We start from the raw sequence: 22,143 nt of genomic DNA on the forward strand, positions 1-22,143 counted from the left end.
CAATTTTTTGCTTTTCCCTCTTGGGAAGGTCCCCCTCAAGCCTCGACCGTAAGTTAAGGAAGGTACAGGGCGATATGACTTGTGGCACAGACCAAGTAGGACCACCAATCCAGGTCTGGCGACCAAAATTCGGGTTGGCAGCGCATCAACACGGGGAAAATGATTCTGATTGACCGGCTGTCCTGTCACTCTATTCACAATTCAAGGTCTTGCGTGCTGATCTTACTGTACGATGAGGTATGGCCCGGTACCTTGACCAACGTAAGAAAAAAGAAAAAAGAAAAAAAAAAGCAAATACGAAAATTAGGGTACTCCGTAAGTCGAGTGGATCATGGCTGCTGAAGTAAGTTTTATTTTTATTTTATTTTTCCTTTTTCACTTTTTCCCTTCCAGACAGACACTCTCAGACTCAGACTCAGACTCTCAGACTCTCAGTCTCACACTCCCGGGAAAAGACTCCCTTCCCCCAAATGGCGGACGGGACGCTCAGCGGGGCCGACTAGCTTAGCCGGCAGGTCAATCCCTCCCATTCAGAGACAGAGGCTATTGGTCCTCACTGCAGCGCCGGTGCACCACACGCCCCTCCCCAAAGTCTTACATTTCGCTTGAAATGTCACGCCGGCTTGAGCCAGCAGGGCCTATCAGGCCCCCCGAATCCATTGGAGAGAAATTTAGTCAAGTAATTTCTGTACGGTGTAAGGTAAAGCTCGCTGTTTTCCAATGTTTCTTGTCTGCCTACTACTGCAGCTACACTATTAGTCCTAAGATACGCCAACCAACCCTCCGGCGTTCCGGCCCCGCCTAGGTAGACAAAAAGGCCCCCACTTCTGCGTCTCTTTCGCATAACATGACTGGCCCCCGATTTGTTCAACCGGGCTGATAAGCCAGATAGGCCCTAAAAGTGCGATGCGCGCTCTCATTGGCAATAGGACTGCCGACATCTGAACCATACCACCCTCCTCCGTGCGATCCAATGCATGGCAATTCCATCCATCCATCCATGAACTCGCCCTCGATGGATGGATGGCGTACGAGTGAACAGACACTTGCACGCGCGCGCGAATGACAGGCAGAAGGTGGTCATCTCGTGATGGAGGGGTGGAAGGGAATGCAGTTTGACTAGCAGGGTTTTTGGGCAATCAAAATGTTGGAGCTATTTTGGGACCGCAAAAAAAATCAAATTCATCAAATAGAGGGAATCGATAAACAATCATAACACATACTGAGAACTCCGTAGACCTACCTACCTAGTCTCGGATGAACTGTGGCGATTCACAGCCCATTATTAGTCAATCAATGTGCGATGCTCAATACTTATTCTTATTACCAATGAGAAGACCGGACATCCATCAGGTAATGTAATATAATATAATATAATATAATATAATTTTAAGAGAGGGCAAATTTCAAAATGATTGAATGACCTGAGACATCCGCCTGCCCTACGCCGATACTGGTCGTACCGACTCCGTTACCTACCACGGAGACCGTCAAGATTCAAGTCCAATATATATGAATAATATCAATTGCACCATCATGGCTCCCATCCCGGCCACGCGGTCGTAGGCCATGAGTCCTGAACCGGCGGACGGTCAGTGAGGTGAACAATGGTCAAGCCGGACGATCCCACGCCCATCCCATTATTATGCCATCGCTATTGAGAGGGAGGACCCATCTCCGCATTTACCAGTGGCTGGCCCGGTTAGAGGACCAGACAGGGTACGTGGTAACTTTACGCAGGTACCAATTTGACCATGGGAGAGGCCGCCCCAGTCTGCCAGCCCATGGGTGGTCAGTGGCCAGAGGCCAGAGAGAGTAGTATGGTACAGGCCAGTCAGCGTACAGCGTAGTACTCCGTGTACACTAATGAGTACAGAGTGTGTACACACTACACCTAAAAAGAGAGCCCACTCGTGCTCTCAAATGCGCCCCACGCAACTTGCACCATTTTGGGCTCCGCGCCGAGGGCGGGTGGGGTCGCTTTGCTCGTCCTTCGTTCGCTGGGCCGCTCTAGCTCGGATCCTACCACGCCTGCCTTCCTCTTGGGTTTGGCTCCAATCGCTACTCCAGTCCCCATCTTTTTCTCTCTTGACGGAGTATCTCTTTCTCTCCTTGGCTCTCTCTCTCTCTCTCTCTCTCTCTCGCGGTCCTCCCAATGGAGAAATGGCATCACCCATTTTATTTTATTTTATTTTTGATTTTTGATTTTTGATTTCCTGTGATCTTCCCCCCTTCGCTAACATTCGGGGACTCTTCGCTGCTTGCTCTGATGATGATGATGATGATGATGATGAAGAGTCCCACCTCCTACAACGACTAAACTTTCCAACTGGCTTGGTTTGAACTGAGATGTGCACCGGCGCCAATTTGTTTTTCTTGTCCCGTCCCGGGCTAGGGAGTTATACTACCCAAATTTAACCAGGGTGTGAGGGTGTACGGAGTAAACTGTCTGGAGAGATATTAATCAATGCGACGAACTGGGAGAAACTGACCAAAAATCATAGAAAAAAAAAAGGAAGTCAGTCTTCATGTCAAGTCCAGCAGAAAGACAAATTCTGGAGAATCGATCAGGAGCAATTTTTAGGACCCTGTAATTTTTGGAGGGAAAGAATACAGAGTAGAATACAAACGTAAATCAAAAATCTAAAAGTAAAAAAAAACAGGAAATAAAAAAAAAAGAAAATCAAAAATCCGAAAAATAGATGAAAATAAAAATAAATAGATGAAAATAAAATTCATTACACCATACGGTTTGGGGCAGGACAAATTGATCATGGGGAATCTTCTTTCTGGCACCACCATTGGCAGCATGGCAAATCAGTACCTGATGGGCGCATGCACCACCCGCCATCCATTCACATTATTCTCTCTCCCGAAAAGACTCTCAGGCTAAAAAGTACGGCTCCATTCCTACTGCTCACTACTCATGGCGCTACCTCCGTAGCACAGGCAGATCACCTCACTCTTTTATCCACTGCTCCATCCTTCTGGCCGTCTTCCCTCTTCCATTTCCCATATCGGCCTCGTCTCTCTTTTTTTCCCCGCGACTGTCCTTGCCCTTCGATTTAATCTTCTTTATTTCTTAGTCTTTTATTTTTCTCTTTTCTATAATTCCCTTTTTAGACTTGTCTCGATCATCATCTTGCCATTCCCTTCCTTTTCCTTTTCCTCTCATATGTTTTTGGTCTTTCGGTCTTAGTTCTTAGTTCCCTCATTTCCCACGTCTCTCGCTCTTCTATCTTTCTCTCTCTTTCTCTCTCACTCATTAACTACTTGCGACTCATCTGTCTTCCGGTACCGAGATCGAAGAAACGTCCCGAATCATCCCATCTTATGATTTGGCTCGTATCGTCGAACACTGGTCCCTGTCCTTCCTTCACAGAATCCAACCACATCTAGCAGATATAGCAAGAGAACCACCCCCCTTCAGCGAAGCTTGGAAGACGATAGCCTATTTCGTACTTCCCTCTTCAGTCATTCCTTCATCCCAAGATCAAGAGACACTATATACATTCCTTCACATCGTCGATTGCCTGTTGCTCAGGATATAACCAGAGCATTTAACACTTCGGACGCACCACACACTACTTACTATACTATACTTAATATCTACCCCCAGAGAGTAGAGTCAACTCTACTCTCGCCCAATCCTCAAACATCTCATCACCTGTTAGTGTTGCACCCTTCGAAAAACCGATCCAAGCTTGGGAAGAAGATAGCTGACTCAACCGCTGTCTAGAGTTCTAGTGATCGCCAATAATGGACGCAACATACACAATGGCTCCCACGGGACAACCGTCTTTTGCATACTACCCGGCTGCTGACTCGCAACCGAGACAACAGCAACATTTCACCAGTCACCCATCCGACATGCAACCGTACTATGGACAGGTCCAGGCCTACCAGCAGCCCCCGCAGCACGGTCTTCCAGAGCAACCCATCTACACGCAACCGATGCTCAACATGCACCAGATGGCTACCACGAATGCATTCCGGGGTGCCATGAACATGACCCCCGTCGCCTCTCCTCAGCCATCCCACATGAAGACTGCTTTCGTTGCCCAGCAGGGTTCGACTCTGATGCCTCTGGACACGCGGTTCGTCAGCAGTGACTACTACGCTTTCCCTTCTACCCCCCCTCTTTCCACTGCCGGAAGCTCGATCAGCAGCCCGCCGTCGACCAACGGTACGCTGCATACCCCGCTCCAGGACAGCTTCTTTGCGTTCGAGAAAGTTGAAGGCGTGAAAGAGGGGTGCGAAGGCGAAGTCCACGCCGAACTCCTGGCGAACGCTGACTGGACCCGGTCTGCGTCGCCTCCCATGACGCCTGGTAAGGAAACATGATAGCAAGAGTCGGAAAGATGATCAAGGAATCAGGGCTAACTGAACCACATTTCTAGTGTTTATTCACCCCCCTTCTCTCACTGCCAGCCAAAGCTCCGATATCCTGTCTGCCAACAGCTCCTGCCCGTCTCTTTCCCCCTCGCCGCCGCCAGTTTCCAACATGCTCGCCCAGTCTCAGTCGGGTCTTCCCGTGGAACAGTCGAACTCCCACTTTTGCGACCCGCGCCAGCTGACCGTTGAGTCGACGATCAACGCCGCTACCCCTGGCGATCTTCCCCCGCTGCCTGCTCTTGGCTGCGATGAGGAGGAGCCCAAGATCGTCCTGACCAACGAGGCTGTGACCTTGCCAATCCATGAGAACCCGTCGCCTTGCTTCACTTCTTGCACCGAGGATCCCCTGAGTACCTTGCCCACCTTTGACAGCTTCTCTGACCTGGACTCGGAAGACGAGTTCGTGAACCGCCTCGTCGACTTCCACCCCAGCGGTAACGCCTTCTACATGGGCGAGAAGCGCCAGCGCATGAGCACCTACTCGCTTGACGAGTACGAGGACGAGTTCCTGAGCGAGGAGAGCCTGGATGAGTCGGATGACCAGGACCCGAGCTTGTCTGGACTCCCCACCTTGGACAGCTCCGAGTTCACTGGATACCCCAGCAGCGTTAGCGAAGCCTCCACCGAAATGAGCATGAAGCGACGCAAGTCGCTTAAGAAGTCGGAGACCGACGAGGCTGGCAAGAAGGCCCACGCTTCGGTCAGCGCTCGCTCCGGCAGTGCCGATTCGTCGACCCACTCGGCAGACGGCTGCTGCAACTCGGAAGTCAATGCTTCCAGCCCCTCCGAGGCTCCCTCCGCGCCCGTGTCGGTCAACCGTCGCGGCCGCAAGCAGTCGCTGACCGACGACCCCTCGAAGACGTTCGTCTGCACCCTGTGCTCGCGTCGCTTCCGTCGCCAGGAGCACCTCAAGCGCCACTACCGGTCTCTCCACACCCAGGACAAGCCCTTCGAATGCAACGAGTGTGGCAAGAAATTCTCGCGCAGTGACAACCTTGCTCAGCACGCCCGTACCCACGGCAGCGGATCGATGGTGATGGGCGTTCTTGATGCCTCCCAGCGTGGCTCGTTCGATGAGCGTGATCCCAGTACATTGGGAGCAGTGCTGTACGAAGCTGCCAACGCTGCCGCGAAGTCGACCACTAGCGAATCCGACGACGGTGTTTCTGAGACCACGTCCGTCGACCGACGTGCCGCCAAGAAGCGCAAGCGTGAGGAGAACGCTTAAATCATTCTGAATTTTTTGCGTTCCCTGCTTGCAGCTTATCACGATGAAATGAGACCAGGAGCATCCTCTTATAAACTAATATTTATACACATAATCATTCCAACCCTCGGGTTGGATACTCATCGTTCTTTTGCGATTCGGCGTCCGGGCATTCACACTGGCGGTGACGGAACGGTGTACGGCATCAAGTCTTTCCTCACGGCTGGCAGAGAAGACAAAATTATACAGGTATCATGGTCGGCGAATTCCCGGCAATTTTCTTTTTATTTGGAGGCAATAGACCGGCTGTCTGGGCGCACTCTGGAGTCCATGGTTGGCCTAAAATCATAGAACGCATATGTCTCCTATTATTTCGAGACAAGGACGGTGACTTGGGGTTTTGTTTGCTTTTGTCCAATTTCCTTTTTTTTTTTTTTTTTTTTTGTCTTTGCATTTTTCCTTTTCCTTTGCACATCTCACACACCATTCCACCCCCTCTTCCCCTGGAATGGATCGATCTGTTGAATCCAAAGTCTGATCAACTGACCATCCTGGGACTTCATGTACTCCCCCCTTTTTTTCTTACCTTCGCATCATTTTCTCTTCTCTATCCATACTTCTCGTTCACCCCATTCTTGTGTCCTTATTTCGATTTAATCTTTTTGTTGAGTTTGGTTTTGCTTGATCTTTTCCATCTCGCATCCAACTCATCTCTTGTGCTGGCCACATGTATAATTTAATTCCGATCTCCCCCAATCGTTGCCTCATACCCCTGTGCGCATATCTATCTCCTTTTTCCTTGTCTGATCTTGTGTTTTATCCACCCCCCATTTGTTCTGTGGTTTATCTCACTGTGCATAATTATTCCCCTGTCTGCTATTCAATGTTGAGCGTACCATTCGTTTGCGGCATAAGTAGTGTGATAATTGAGGATTTGTGAATATTTCTTTTCCAAAAGAGTAGATTGTAGATGCACAAACGTAGTCGTAAATACTATTTGTTTTAGTCGTGTGTACAAGAGAGGGACTTGAAGGTGCTGGCGGACAAGATGAACTGAAGTTCGGGCAGATCCGTCCCATGGAATCTTCGAAGACCTGCACATCTAATCTTTTCTCCCCGCAAGCAAGTACTCATTAAGAATTCTCTCTCTACCCCAATCACGACCACATCATGGTCATTTAATTACACTCCCAGCCCATATATCCCCTCCCATCAGCCTTACTTTATCAATCCAACCTTCGTATTCCATCTTATCTACCGGAAGAGCTGATCGAACACGAGGGGGTGATTTTTCTTTTTTTCATCCTTATCACCCCACCGCCCTCATTTGGTCCCTTCAAACAAACCCAACTCAATCAATCAATCAAGTACCCAAATTAACTTGATCTCCATTGTATTTACCTGTCCTTTCATACTCCTATCATACGATGCCTGCTTCTTCCTCTTCAGACACGCCAGGTCTAAACGTCATAGCTCTCATCTCTGGCGGGAAAGACTCTCTATACTCTATCCTGCACTGTCTTCGCAATGGACACAACGTGGTCGCGTTAGGGAATCTGCATCCCGCGCCGAAGCAGCAGAAATCCGCCAGTGGAGATTGCCAGGATGACAGCAATGACAGTTCGCAAGCAGAGGGGGTAGAGGAGGAGGAGGATGACATCGACAGCTTCATGTACCAAACCATCGGTCATAATGTGATTCCGCTGTATGAGTCCGCATTGGGGATTCCGTTGTACAGGGCCCCCATCACCGGCGGGGCGGTCGATACCGCGAGAGTCTATCGTGAGGATGCGATGGATCAGATGGCGGAAGGGGAAGACGAAGGGGAAGGGGAAGACGAGACCGAATCCTTGATCCCACTTCTTCGACGCATCAAGCTCGCCCATCCAGAAGCCAACGCCGTGTCAGCCGGCGCGATCCTCTCGACGTACCAGCGCACGCGGATCGAGAATGTAGCGGCGCGATTGGGCCTCGTGCCGCTGGCTTGGCTGTGGCAGTATCCGAGTCTTCCTGCGCCGGGGGAGCGCGCGGAACTGTCGGCCATGATGCCGCATGTGGCTGACGCGGGGCTGTTGGAGGATATGGCGGCTGTGGGGTGCGAGGCGAGAGTGATCAAGGTGGCGTCGGGGGGTCTGGATGAGGGGTTTCTGTGGGGGGATGTTTCGTCAGCGGATGGAGCGCTGCGGAGACGGATTGCGAAGGGGATGAAGAGGTTTGCGGACGCGGAGGATATTCGGGGTGCGGTGCTGGGGGAGGGTGGGGAGTATGAGAGCCTGGCGTTGGATGGGCCGGGGTTCTTGTGGAAGCAAAGGATCGAGATTCAGCAGAGGGAGGTGAGGTCCGGGGATGGGGGTGTTGGGTTTATGAGGTTGAAGGGAGCGAGGTGTGTGGATAAGGAGGAGCAGGGGGATGTGAAGCCGGAGGATGTGAGGCGGCCGGCTTTGCTGGATGAGGACTTCGCGGCAGCTTTGGATGCCGTGTCGGCGGAGTCGTCGCTTGCTTCTACGATGGAGATGGCAGATCAAACAGAAACGGGCCCTTGGGAGTGTCCTGGCGTGTCGCAGTCGACGAACCGGGGGACATGGACGGTTTCCAACATCACGGCGCCAGAGGCTGGTCCTGGTGCCGCTGAGCAGATGGGTGCCATTGCACAGAAGATCCGGGATATCCTGGACTCTACCGTTCATGATACTGGGTCTGGTGCGCGAACAACGGCAGATATTGTCTTTACTACGGTGCTACTGCGGTCTATGACTGATTTCCCGTCGATGAACGACATCTACGTCTCACTGTTCAAGAAACCCAACCCCCCTGCTAGGGCCACCGTCGCTTGTGGCGACAGTCTCCCGGACGGAGTGAAGGTGATGGTCTCGTTGGTGGTGGATTTAGGATCGCGAGATCTGCGCCTGGGACTCCATGTTCAATCGCGGTCATACTGGGCTCCCGCCAATATCGGACCGTATTCGCAGGCCATGTCGATTCCCTGGCAAGGAGCAGAGCGACTGGTGTACATTGCAGGTCAGATTCCTCTGGAGCCGGCTTCGATGGAACTCCCGAGTGCATCTCCTAGACCAGAATCATCGTGGTTTGAGAACTACGTTTTGCGAGCTGTGCTGTCTTTGCAGCATCTGTGGAGAATCGGCAGCGCCAACCAGGTCGATTGGTGGTTAGGAACCGTGGCCTTCCTATCGGGAGCAGACGCGATAGACAAAAAGGCGGCAGTCGCGTGGCACCTGTGGGAGACCATGCATAGTCGACGAGAAGAAGAGGACGACGAGGACGAGGAGTCAGCACTGGATGCCTGGGACATCAAGTACGGAGGCCGCGCACATGAGCAGCAGAGTGCCGCAGCAACCACCACACTGCCTAACTTTTCGGTGGTGCAGTCAGACGTCCTGGTTCCTGCTTTTTTCGCCGTCCAGATTGAGGAGTTGCCTCGCGGCAGTGACATTGAATGGCAAGGTCTGGGATACCGGTGCGACGAAGTCAACTTGGCCAGGGAGGACACAGCTTTGGGGCGCAGAATTGACGCCTCGTCGAAGGAGGGCATGCGCTACACGGCCATTGAAATCGACCTGGACCAGTCGGGACCCAGCTTAGAGTCCAGCCTGCGGGGTGTCCTGAAGATGAATTCCGAGCGGCCAGGAAACATCCACACCGTCGTATACACTGCGCAACCGTTGCGCAGCGGTGTTTGGTCCGGACAGATCGTCCCATGCAAGTCGGTCTGGGGCCGACAAGGAAGACGACTGGCAGCGGGGATACTTATACAGAAAAGGTAAAATAGATAGCGAGATAGAGATAGCTTATTGCGTATGCATTGGGGACATCGCATTGTTCGCGGGACTAGACCAGTCGTGCTGTAGATGATTGGCCCTGGGAGCCACGATAAGCGGGCTGCATGTATAGCCCTGGAGGTTTGTAGGGGATTCCCATGTAGGGCACAGACTGGAGCCAAGTCTTTGGCGTTGGGAATCTGTTGGGCTGCCCGGAGGAGTGGTAAGACGAGACGCAAGAGAGGCAAGAGAGGCGAGAGAAAGGAAGACATGGGTAGATGTCCAGGCCTCAGGCGGGCGTGAGAGCATGTGATAAGCGAAAAAAACCCGCTTCCGTCGCCTGCGAGCCAACAGCTGCTAAGATCAACAACGCCACTACCTGCCTTCCTTCCCTACTGTCGTTCCGCTGCTGGGTAAGTCTCTGTCTTTTCCTCGTGTTGCCTTGCATCGGGTCTTTTTATCTTCCCCCTAATTTACTGATCTCCGATCTTGGTTCTAGAGTGTGTGCCTGCCTACGTGCTGTCCTTCTCCGATATGACGTACATTTCGCTGTGAACCCGTCCTTCGCTCCGTCAAAACACAAAAATACCGTCCCATGGGGCCATGGCCTCTTCGCCGCGCCCGCAAGAAGAGGGATTGCTTCCTGGCAATAATCTCGCCTCACCCGGGACACCCTCCTCGAGTCATCCTCGACATTTCTCCCGGTCGCCTCACCCGTATCATCGAAAAGGCTTGAATTGTCCCGACCCGCAGTTGCTGCCTACCGAACCCGGCGACCGCTCACAACATCCCCATTGGCCGCGGACGTCCAGCGACAGCGGAACTGAGGCCGATGATGAGAGTACGGGGATACTAAAAGGCTTGCCGGCGCCGCCTCTGCGACCGCGAAAGGGGTTGCGCTCCGGCTGGAATGGTGCCGCAGAGAATGATCAGTGGTTACCGGTGCTGCAGCCGTGGCCTTCGTTTGTGCGGTCTGCATCCCGGAGCTCGCAGCGGAGTTCGAGCGAGGAGGTGGAAGCGGGCGTGACGGAGCTGCGCAAGAAGGTCAACAAAAGGCGACGCATTGAGATCCTGCGACGATTGTTGGAGGCGGGCTTGCTCTTTTCCGTGGGCGCGGTTGTTCTGGGGCAGGAGAGTGCCAGGTCGCTCGCTTGGACGTGGAAGAAAGGTATGTACGGACGGAGATTCTACTGTTCGACTGTTCTACTATGCGGTCTCAATTTGTCTTCTTCTCTTCTCTTTCATTTTAATACCGCTGGTCGTTGTTTGTCGCATCTACTGACTTCCCATTTTGCAGAGCTCCTGACCCACGCCCTTCTCGTCACCGGACTATACGCGGCCTATCCATTTGCCAAAACTGGACGAATGTGCTTCTCCAAACTATCATCCTTTATCATCCCATCCACGTTCGATCCTGCTCCGCTGTTGTATCCGATCTTTATACCCGTCTACGTCTCTTTGTCTCTATCCCATCAAAACACCGTCCTTGTACTACCGAACATTCTCCTCAGCCTTTCTTCTTTACCGGCCACAGTCATCCCATTACATGAGTGGACGCATGGCGACAGCGTTGCGCATTGGATCGTCACGCTGGTTCCGATAGTTATCTCAGAGCATTTCTCGTTGGACAGCACCGTGCCCCTGCCTCTGAGCCTGCGCGGCCTTAATTCCGAACTTTTGACTCTTGTTTTCCCTTTGCATCAAGCGTTGATACCCACTTTAGATTTCTTGTTGACTTCCAGTGTTCTTCCAGCAGAACTCCAGCTTCTCACCACTGCTCTCATTAATTTGTTTCTATTTGCGGTCTCCCCCCAAGCCGAGATCCTCAAGGCGTTACTATGGCTCGGAAGCATTTGTACTTTTATTTCATGTCGACAGACCCTTCGCTGGGAGGTGGCTTTGGCCCGAATCCCCAGCTGGAAATTCCGACGTTCTCCCAGCGCCTCACAAACCCCTAAGAACATCCTCAATATTATCGACCACAAGCTCTGTCAGAAGCTCAGCCGAACGGGATCCTCGGAGGAGCTCATGTCGGACAGCGACTCGCCTGATAGTCGCATGTCACCGATCTCTCGCAGGACGACGCATGAGCTGCGGGAAAAGGTCTCGTCCGGACAGCACCCATTCGCAGCCGGCAAAGAGCCCACGAAGGACAATAATCTACAACAGACCCAGGCCACCGGCCGCCGACGGCACACTATCTCGACCTTGGAGGAGGCCGCGCGCTCGGAGCGGGTTAGGACTACTCCCAGCGGCCGACGAAAGCGTTCCATGGCCCCGGGACTGGCGTCCTTCCTATCCTTGACAGTACCTCAAGCGCAGGTGCGGAAGTGGCTTTACGCTCTCTACGTGTACTTCGCCGTGCTGGTCATCATTCTAGGCCCGGTCCGCAAATACGTGGGCCAACGGGCGCTGCATGGGGCCGAACCGTTCGGATGGGCCCTCGGATACTTACTTGGCAACGTATCCTGGTTTCGGTTCTGGGTGGTGATGGGGAATCTAGAGAACTGGATTGTTCTCCCCGCACGTCCGGACAGCGACCTGCATGCGACCTGCTCTTTAGGATGGGTGGAGCACCTTCGACAATGGTCCTTTGGGGAGGCCAACACACGTCTTTTCATTATTGCGTACTGCATGGCGGTCATTTTGACCGGTCTGGGCGTAGTCTTTCAGCTCAGCGCCGTCGTTGAAGTCGATACCAGACGTAAAGTCTTCCATGGAATGATGGTGTTGATGTTTTTGCCGACCGTCTTCGTCGACCCTACCTTCTGCGCCCTTGCGTTGGGATTGGTGCTCGCCATTTTCCTTCTACTTGATCTTTTCCGGGCCTCTCAGCTCCCGCCCATTTCCCGACCGTTGACCTACTTTCTGGCTCCCTACGTTGACGGGCGCGACCATCGGGGACCCGTCATCGTCTCCCATATTTTCCTTCTCATCGGATGCTCCATTCCCCTCTGGCTCTCGCTGACCGACGTTTCCCGGACGGGCGATGGCCCCTTAACGGGATGGGATGTAGTGACTCGCGATGTCAGTATGGTCAGCGGCGTGATCTGCGTCGGCATGGGGGATGCGGCCGCGTCACTCATCGGTCGGCGATTCGGGCGACTGAAATGGTTCTGGGGAGGAGGAAAATCGCTCGAGGGCAGCGTGGCCTTTGCGGTCGCCGTGACTAGTGGACTGATGTTTGCGCGGGCCTGGCTGGTCGTGGGCCAATGGGGCGTGAGTGGAAGCGACGGAGAGTCCCATTATGGCTGGTTGGCGACGCTGCTCAAGGCGGCCTTTGCGGCTGCAGGCACCAGCGCCACGGAGGCCATTTTGACCGGGTGCAACGACAACGTCGTCGTGCCGATTATTCTGTGGCTGCTGGTCCGAGGACTGGGAGTGTGAGAGTTTATCTATTCTTTTTTTTTTTTTTTTTTTATCTCATTCTCGATTCTGTGGTTTTTTTCTTTTTTACACATCCCCCGGGTACAGTGATTGATTCTTAAGTATTTGATTGATGATGCATTGAGCGAGCCGGGTCCACCGACCATCTTTGTTCTTTTGATTGCATTTTATTATTGTTGTTGTTCTATTTATAGTTCTAGACCGTCTAGAAAGCCGAGAGACTGAACGGGGTTGGAGTGAGTGTATTGTACGGGGATGAACCATCAAGTACCTTATCCTTCGTGTGGAATATTTACCTAGAAAATAGCATTCTTGATTGATCCAGGAGTCATCATCTCGAGGGACAGGTCACCGCATAAGCGAACCTCGACGTAGCGTCAGACGAGGCTGTGATGGCGCACGAGGTCGTCACGTTGGGCTGCAGTCGACTATGGACAAACGTACCAGCGTCCAGCAGCGATTCCCCGGGGTCATGGGCCAACCAGGGCCAACCGCGTTGTTGATCGCCTCCCCGCCGAGCTAAACTTCCGGCGTATGGGCGTATCCACTGCCGCGTAGCTTATGATCTTATCACCCCTTTCTGCAGTCGTGGGTACGGCGTCAGGCAGTAGTGGCAAGGGACGAAAGGCAGAAGATCAAGATCCCGATCCGATCTTGATCCTGTTCCTCGCCAGTTTCCCCATGGATTGGACAGGAGTGAATGACCATCTCCGTTTGAAACCTGATGTCATGGCCGCAGCGAGTGACTAAGGAAGGGATCATGAGTCACGGGTCGGGTGCATTACACGATCGACAATCGGCCAGCAATTGGATCGCCCGTTTACCGCCATCTGATAGCTTGATACACTTGATAGGTAGACGGCCTTCCCTTCCGGCCTCATTGGCCTGGCAGGGGCCCCTAGATACGGTGGTAGCATTTCCCAACGGCCTTGTGCACCTACTAGTTCCTGTGAGGAGTCTAGGTCTGTCGGTGTTTTTGTTTGTTCTTTTGCCAACACTGGTGGTACTGACACTGTATGGGGGAAGTGCATTCTCCAGAGTGCCAGTGCCAGAATGCGTGCCGATCAGTGGAAAGAAGGGACGACTGAGAGACAGAAGACTGCACCTTATCGCCGCCCTTCTGACCGCCTTCCCGGGTCATCTTATCGCAAGGTCACGCTCTCCAGCCGTTCTTTGGGTCCTGCTTCCCCTTCCCGCCTTTCCTCTTCCTCATCACATCATCTCTAACTTAACTCTCTCGCTCTCGCTCTCTGTCTCGCCTCTGACTCCTACTTCCCTCCCCCCTTCTTTCCGTTCGGTAGATTCCCTTCATTCCCTATCCTCCTCCATCTCTTATTGTAAATCTCCCGGTATACCTTCCTATCTCTCCGCCATCTTCATACATCCTTGTCAACGCTCCGACTTTCTGCCTTCCTTGTCTCCTCCGGGGTACTTACTTCCCATCACTCCTACGTTAAATCATCCTATCTTATACCATCCCCGTTCCCGCCTCACCGCTCCCATCTACCTTGCGAGCCTACTCTATTCATCCAGACTTTGAAGTAGATTTCTGCTTCTACTCTGCTTACGACCGACAACTCTCTCGTCTCTCGTTTCACTCCATACTGATCGGCGACTTTCCGTGTTCGTCGTCCGATACCGATACTTTCCTTATCTCCCACGGTCCCGACCCTTCTTTCTCGGAACCCTTGCCTCGCCCGGTCTGCTGGACCTTGATCTGTCTATTCCCCTGATGGGCCTCACTGATCGTTGGTCGTTGCTGCCGCTGCTCAGGTAGTTGTGTGGTTGACGGGGTGTCGTTGGGTTCGGTAGTTCGTCACAAGCTCCCTCTCTCTGGACATCCTCGGGTCGTGCTGCAGTCATGGCATCCACACATCATTCAAGACGGTCGAGAGACACACCTCAGCCCGAGATGCCGATTGGTCGTTACACTCGCCTCGGTGAAATTGGTCGAGGAAGTTTTGCCACGGTTTACCAAGGTGTACATACGGTGAGTTCTCGTGCTACCCGGTCGATTTGATAAGGAGTAGGGCTGTGCTGATAGAGTTTCTTTCTTCCTCTCTCCAGAAAACCAGTACTTACGTCGCCATCAAATCGGTCAACCTGTCGAAACTAAATAAGAAGCTGAGGGAAAACCTCTCGTCGGAAATCCATATCCTCAAGGGTCTTTATCACCCGCACATCGTTGCGCTTATCGACTGCCATGAGACGACGGCGCATATCCATCTTGTGATGGAATTCTGCGCTCTGGGGGATCTTTCCATGTTCATCAAACGACGAGAATCGCTTGTGCACCATGACTACACGAGGGAGATGATGAGAAAATACCCGCACCCTCGTGGTGGCGCATTAAACGAGGTGGTGGTTCGCCATTTCCTCAAGCAACTGTCTAGTGCTCTGAAGTTCCTGCGAGATCGAAACCTAATACACCGTGATATCAAGCCTCAGAATCTCCTTCTCTGCCCTTCCCCTTCGTCATTTGAGGCTGGCCTCGCCCCGAAGATACCGTTCAAGGGCAATGAGGACTCGTTCAACCCCACGACGGGGCTTGCATCGTTGCCTATGCTCAAGATTGCAGATTTTGGGTTCGCTCGGTCTCTGCCGGCCACGTCTCTGGCCGAGACACTCTGTGGCTCGCCGTTGTATATGGCGCCTGAGATACTGCGCTACGAGAAATACGACGCCAAGGCCGATCTATGGTCGGTAGGGACGGTTTTGTACGAGATGGTGGTGGGCAAGCCTCCCTTCCGCGCCACAAACCATGTCGAGCTGCTGCGCAAGATCGAGAAGGGCGAAGATAGGATCAGATTCCCCGAAGATAACCCCGCCTCGGAGGACATCAAGACATTGATTCGGATGCTCTTGAAACGCAACCCTGTCGAACGAATGAACTTCTCTGATTTCTTTGATTGTGGCATAATTACGGAGCCCATCCCCGGTTTAGTAGCCGATGATGCGCCCACGCCGACCTCGCTTCCCGCCGAGGCCGGACCTGTTGAAACGTCACCCAGGCCTGAATCTCGAACCGGATTAGGCACATCCGCCGGGACACGACGCGAGAAAGACGCCTCGACCCCGGCGAAGACGCGAGACGAACCACAAGGATATCCTCCACCTCACCGCTCGACGAACAGTAACCCGAACCGATCCGGGACCCCTCCAGCTGTTACGCCCATGCGAAGGGTCGGCAGTGCGGATCGTACTGCATCTTCACCCAGAGAACCCGCCTCCGGCGCAACTCCGCAGAGACCCCCCGCTGTTGCTACCGCCACGGCCCCCGGGCGGCAGGAACTGGTGGACCGACACGCTATGGCCCTTGCCATGGAGCGGCAGAGGAGTCGGAACTCTCACTCGGGAACGTCCCCTATTGAAAAGCCGGCTGCGGAGAAGACGAAGGATGAACGAGAGCGCGCGGCACAAGACGTGGCGTTTGAGAGAGACTACGTGCTTGTGGAGAAACGAGCCGTGGAGGTGAACGCTTTCGCCGATGAATTGGCTCACAGTCCTCGCTTCCAGACCGGGTACACCAAGAATCCGCAGGCAGGCGTTCTCTCCCGGCGATCCACCACGCAAGGAGTGCCCACGGGGACGGCCACTTCGCCTCTTGCTACGACCGGTAAGGCAATGCAGGTCGCTTCTGGACGGACACGAGCCGACTCAGCTCATGCGCGACAACCCTCATACGAACGACGGTACGGACAGAGCCCAACGTCAGCCACTTCAGCAATCTCCAAGGCGCTCAATATGGCCAGCGGGCGGCTATTCGGCGTGGGCTTCTCGCCGCCTGTGCCCATCACGAAAGGCGGTCGCTCACCTCCCTTGGCTTACAATCCGTTCCCGGCATATCCCGCCGCCCAGGCCAATATGATGCTTGTTGGGGACGGGTCTAAGACGTACATGGCCATGGACGAGGATGCCAAGATCGTCCAACTGATCGAGGAGTGTGCTACTCGCAGCGACGTTGTTTACGGGTTCGCCGAAGTGAAATACAAACAACTGATCCCCCTCGCCCCTTCCGTTCAAACCGATCCCCAGGGCAAAGCCAACTGTCCCGGGGACCAAACCGACTCGACTGACGGAGGACTCACAGTCGATGCCGTCGTGACCCTATCAGAGGAGGCCTTGGTTCTATACGTAAAGGCGCTATCTTTATTGGCAAAGTCGATGGACATCGCCGGCAGCTGGTGGACGCGAAAGAACCGCGGCGACGCATTTGCCGATGCCGGCTTGAGCAGGGCTGATGCTGCGAGTGCTCTCGTCGGCAACCGGATCAACAACGTTGTCCAATGGGTGCGAAACCGATTTAATGAGGTCTTGGAGAAAGGAGAATTTGTCCGCCTCAAGTTGGTCGAAGGCCAGAAGCGATTGCCAATCGATCATCCCAGCCATCCCAACAACAACTCGGTCGGCTCCTCTGTAGGATCGGGTTCCACTGTCGATGTCGTCGTCAGTTCCGGAGTGACCGCTGAGAAGTTGATGTACGACCGTGCTCTGGAGATGAGCCGGGCAGCTGCCATCAACGAGCTAACGGGCGAGGATCTGTCCGGCTGCGAGATCGCCTACGTGACGGCCATCCGGATGCTGGAGGCGGTCTTGGAGGACGAGGAAGCGCAGTCGGGACCGGGTCCGAACGCCGGCAAAGGCGACTCCCGGAAAGACCATGACAAGATCATGCTGGACGGGGTGCAATATGAAGACCGGCAGGTTGTGGTCAAATGTAAGTTCCATGCACACCTCCCGGGAGAAAACGGACCGGGGTTTCTTTCCAAGTCAAAATTGCTAACGCGTGACCGCAGTGGTATCGAGCATCCGAGGCCGACTGAGCTCTCTCCGCAAGAAACTCACCCTCTTAGTGTCACGCCAAACTCCTCCGTCGAGTTGCCCGGGCAAGATCGCTCCGTCGAATCTGGTCCCTGCAGCTCAGGCGGTTGGAGCAATCCCGAAGTGAAGTGGTTCGCTTCGAGCTTTCCATTTTTACACATGCAGGCACATGTCCCGTCGGAATATAGCAGCGCCTCTATCTCGCATTGCTACCGTTCTAGGATTTTTCTTTTCATTTTCATTTTCATTTTCATTTTCTCTCTCTCTATAATTAATTAATGAGTCCAGCGAGAGGTTCCATGGGAAAGGAAGACGCCGGCTGTTGATTCAATTTTTTTTTTTTTTTTTCTATTAGCGTCTTGCCAGGCTTTTTATGTTCCTTGTCCCTTTCTCATCTTTTCTTGGACTTTTTCCATATACGCATCGTCACGTACACGTGATGTTCGATTATCTTTATGTCCCTTTTTCCCACTTTTGATATTTTTTGTTTTCTTCCACGTGTGTTGATCGGGTTGTTATTATCTCGGCGTTTGAACTGGAAGAGGTCACAAATTGTCACACAACTTTGGTATGAATGATGGAATGGGCTGCTATGGAATTGGAGTCTGGGAGAGCAGGACTTGGTGCCGCGAACTCCCCGGGCGAAACTTTTTGTATTGTACATACACCAATGAGAAAAAAACTCCTGTTGGAAATTTTGGATATCCTGGCGCCTCTCGGGTTCTTGACTCACGGAGTACTCTAATCACGGGCTACGGAGGTACTAACGGACTACTGACTAGGGCCAAGCAGGGTCTATGCAGTCTAGACGGGAAGCCGAAGTTGCATCGAACATCCGTTCCCTGGTGGATCCGCCATGAAGAAAACAGCTCGAAAATTGCGTGCTCGATTTCCGTGTGTCATGGCAAAGGCCCTCGAACGAGTCAACGTTTCTCTGGTCCTGCTCCAGTGGATCTTCCAATCATCGCGGATCCGCCACAACCCAAATTTTTTTTAATTTTGTCTCGAATTTTTTTTTCTCGATTGCGCCATTGTCGCCTCTTTGCCCAATTTCCCACATGGCGTCTGTCATGATGGTCCTTTTTCCTTCCTTACCTTAATTTTCTTCGATTCTTCTTCTTTCTTTCCTGATCGTCCAATTGCTTTCCCCGTTCTTCTTCCTAAACTTTCCTGCGTTTTCCGCATCATTGCATTGGCGGCGACATTGCATTCCTTGGAGCTTTTCTCGGAGCAGAGTTACTAGATCATGATATCTTGCGCCTAGTCTTCAGTCAGCATCGCATCATTTTCGCTCTTTTTTGACCAGAAAGCCCTGGCCCTATCGGAGTTCCTTTATAGATTGTTCTTTCGGTCATCCCGGCCTGTGCTGTTGCCAGTTGCAACCCTCCAAGACGCCTCGGCCATTGCATCAGATTTAGTTCCAGCACACCATCACTTTTCTTTTTTATACCTCCGTCGTTAACCGTTCGATTGTCCGGTCTCGTGTTGCCCCCTTTCTCGTGTGTTCGTCGGCTTATATAGCTTGAGACCTGGGAAGGTTTGGTTCTCGCCAGAGGATCCTAAAAAAAACTACCCTTCTGTTTACTGCATCCAGGAAAATGAGTTCCGCAACGGATTCGTCCAAGAAGATCGTGTCTGACACGAAAGCCGTCGAGGAAGGCGGTCCCCGGAGGACTGACGGCGTCTCTCAGCTATGTATGCTCTTCTCTTGACTCACTTTCCCTATTTGGGAATCATCGTTCCAGTGCAGGGTCTAATGTTTCCGTTTAGATGAGGGCAATGTCTTCGATGCGACTCCCGAGGACCGTCGCCAGATCGGCGTCGTCAGCGCTGCGTTCCTGATATTCAACCGTGTTATCGGTACCGGTATCTTCGCGACTCCGAGTACGATCCTGTCCTTGTCCGGTAGTGTCGGTCTGTCCCTGTTCATGTGGGTTATTGGAACCATCATTGCCATGGCCGGTACTGCTGTTTACCTGGAATTCGGCACTGCTATCCCCAAGTATGTTCACCTGCCTCGACTTTATGTGGGGTTCTCACATCTAACCAACTGTTTAGAAACGGTGGCGAAAAGAACTACCTTGAATATGTCTACAAGAAGCCTCGTTTCCTCGTTACCGCCATGTTTGCCGCCTACGTCGTTCTGCTGGGTTGGGCTGCCAGTAACAGTGTCGTGTTCGGAGAGTACATCCTCAACGCTGCCGACGTCGAGGTCGACCGCTGGAACCAGCGTGGAATCGGTCTTGCCTGTCTCACGACCGCTTTCCTGGTTCATGCCTTCGCATTGAAGTGGGGTCTTCATCTTCAGAACTTCCTCGGTGTGGTCAAGCTGGTCATCATCATGTTCGTCACGGTCTCCGGGTGGGTGGCGTTGGCTGGCCACATGAAGATCGACCCTCCTCACAACTTCCGCAATGCTTTTGAGGGCACGACTGGCAATGGATACGGAATTGTGATGGCGCTTTACAACGTCATCTGGTCCTTCATTGGATACTCCAACGCCAACTACGTGAGTGGTTCTAGCCAGCTTGGTTTCTCATTGAGTGATATCCTAACCTCTTACAGGCCTTGAGCGAGACCAAAAACCCTACCCGTACCCTGAAGATCGCCGCACCGATCGCTATCGGAGCGGTTGGAATCTTGTACATGTTTTGCAACATTGCTTACTTTGCCGCCGTGCCCAAGGAGCAGTTCCTTTCGTCTGGGCAGACTGTTGCGGCTACCTTTTTCGGGAACATGTTCGGTGCGCGCGCTGAGAAGGTGATGTCCGTCTTTGTTGCGCTGTCGGCTTTCGGAAACGTCTTGTCCGTGATCTTCTCCCAGGGTCGAAGTATGTGTTCTTCTCTTGTACCCGCTGAAATCCAAGATACTAACCATGTCAACGAACAGTCGTCCAAGAACTGGGTCGTGAAGGCATTCTGCCTGTTTCGAAGTTCTTCGCTAGCAACAAACCGTTCCGCGCTCCTGCCGCCGGTCTCTTCGAGCACTGGGTGGTCTCGGTCGTTATCCTACTGGCTCCTCCCCCCGGCGATGCCTACAACTTCCTAGTCAACCTGATCTCGTACCCCCTATCCATCGTCAACGCGTTCGTGTCGCTCGGTCTCATTTACATCTACTTGCGGCCTCAGGAATTCCCCGACTTTGCCCCCGGTATCCGTGCGACCCTCCCCGTTACCATTTTCTTCTTCCTCACTCAGTGCTATCTGGTGGTTGCGCCTTACGTGCCTCCCTCCGCCGGCCAGAGTGTCTACGAGGAGCTACCGTACTACCTGCACTGTGTGGTGGCCATCGCAATTTTCGCCGCGGGTGGCATCTACTACGTGGTGTGGGCGGTCCTGATGCCTCGCTTTGGCCGCTACATGCTAGTCAAGGAGACCGTCGTTGATGCCGACGGCTGGTCCCGGAGTGTTTTCACCAAACTTCCGTTGGCCCAGCTGGAAGAGCATCAGCAGCAACAACAACAGCAAGAACAACACTCCTAAGTCTATTTTCCTAAACAAGAGATGCTTGGCCATCTCGGGATTATGACGCAAGATTCAACATTCTTCATATTTATACACCATAATTCTAATGTTTTAACAGCGCTAGGAAGATACCAGGAGGCATTTTGGCGGAGTTTGGGTTTTATGATATCATCAACTGCATTTCTTTATCCATGATCTTATGTTACATTCTGTGTCGATAAAAGTTACTTACATACTTTCGTTGAGCGGGACTTTCGTTGCCCTCTGGCGATTTGATGTTTTGCATACGATAGAGCATTGATTGTGACTATTTCCATTCAAACAGAGCTTTTCAACCTTCAAAATTCAAGTAAAATTCCGTACTCAGTTTGATCTATCAATTTACAATTTACAAGGATAAATCTGTCTGTCCCAACCATCTATGGAAGTCCACCCACGAAGAGTTGCACAGGGTGCAAGTCATGGACCCCTCAAACTGGCTGGTGCTCGGTCTGGCAAGTACTGTCCACGAGGGACAGCCCGTCAGGCATTTGCCATGTGAGGAACTCGCAGAGGAGTCATCTGGCATACGCTGGATAAGTAACTTGCGTGAATTGAATGTATATGTATGTATGGAGATCGGAAGGAGAGGGAAAATCGCAGAGAAAAAATAGAGCGGCGGGCAGTCGGTGCCGGAGGGATGATCTTCCGAGGCTAAGCCGGTTCAGGAGTGATGCCTGAATGCCTGAGAGGAGTGGATCAGATGATGTCTTACGTAAGGGTCGACAGCTCTTCCCTCCACCGCCTTCTTGATTGGGACCCAACATCCCCCGTGATTTTCCTTCTTTGTTGTCCGCGGCGTCTGTTTGGCTGTCTCGTCCTTCTGTATACTTTCCTCGCATTAGCCTCCTCTCCTCTGACTCGTTCCCTTCTCCTCGTCTCGTACCCTTCCTTTCCCTTTCTTTCCTTATTGTTCTGGTGGGGCTGATGCGTCGGTTCCCCTCCTCCACGCGGTTACCGCTGGTTTTGAACTCAGCAAAGCCACCGCTTTCTCTCCCCTCCAGAAGTCCCCTCTTCTACTCCTCTTCTCGCTCCTCATCGGTTCTCTCTTCCT

At 52.8% G+C, this 22,143-nt stretch overlaps 5 protein-coding genes across 5 annotated transcripts; all 5 read left to right on the forward strand.

Moving 5' to 3' along the window:
* Positions 1–3,759: 3,759 nt before the first annotated feature.
* sebA (putative C2H2 transcription factor (Seb1)) lies at positions 3,760–5,623 on the forward strand (the record flags this gene model as incomplete). The annotated part of the gene is made up of 2 exons (XM_053104774.1): positions 3,760–4,330; positions 4,401–5,623. The coding sequence occupies 2 exons, from the start codon at positions 3,760–3,762 to the stop codon at positions 5,621–5,623; spliced, it is 1,794 nt and encodes a 597-aa protein (XP_052951982.1).
* A 1,406-nt stretch (positions 5,624–7,029) lies between these two features.
* Positions 7,030–9,384, forward strand: KD926_001100 (diphthine--ammonia ligase family protein; the record flags this gene model as incomplete). Its single annotated transcript, XM_053104776.1, has 1 exon — positions 7,030–9,384. One exon carries the CDS (start codon positions 7,030–7,032, stop codon positions 9,382–9,384), a length of 2,355 nt encoding a protein of 784 aa, XP_052951983.1.
* Positions 9,385–9,981: 597 nt separating this feature from the next.
* KD926_001101 (putative phosphatidate cytidylyltransferase) lies at positions 9,982–12,765 on the forward strand (the record flags this gene model as incomplete). Its single annotated transcript, XM_053104777.1, has 2 exons — positions 9,982–10,546; positions 10,676–12,765. 2 exons carry the CDS (start codon positions 9,982–9,984, stop codon positions 12,763–12,765), a joined length of 2,655 nt encoding a protein of 884 aa, XP_052951984.1.
* A 1,861-nt stretch (positions 12,766–14,626) lies between these two features.
* On the forward strand, positions 14,627–17,713 carry atg1 (serine/threonine protein kinase ATG1; the record flags this gene model as incomplete). Its single annotated transcript, XM_053104778.1, has 3 exons — positions 14,627–14,755; positions 14,833–17,482; positions 17,562–17,713. The coding sequence occupies 3 exons, from the start codon at positions 14,627–14,629 to the stop codon at positions 17,711–17,713; spliced, it is 2,931 nt and encodes a 976-aa protein (XP_052951985.1).
* Positions 17,714–19,184: 1,471 nt separating this feature from the next.
* Positions 19,185–21,068, forward strand: KD926_001103 (high affinity methionine permease; the record flags this gene model as incomplete). Its single annotated transcript, XM_053104779.1, has 5 exons — positions 19,185–19,281; positions 19,357–19,588; positions 19,645–20,095; positions 20,152–20,416; positions 20,476–21,068. 5 exons carry the CDS (start codon positions 19,185–19,187, stop codon positions 21,066–21,068), a joined length of 1,638 nt encoding a protein of 545 aa, XP_052951986.1.
* Positions 21,069–22,143: the final 1,075 nt, after the last annotated feature.

Source organism: Aspergillus affinis (genome assembly GCF_023601865.1).
Source record: "Aspergillus affinis strain CMG 70 chromosome Unknown NODE_120_length_108624_cov_86_247165, whole genome shotgun sequence".
NCBI lineage: Eukaryota > Fungi > Ascomycota > Eurotiomycetes > Eurotiales > Aspergillaceae > Aspergillus > Aspergillus affinis.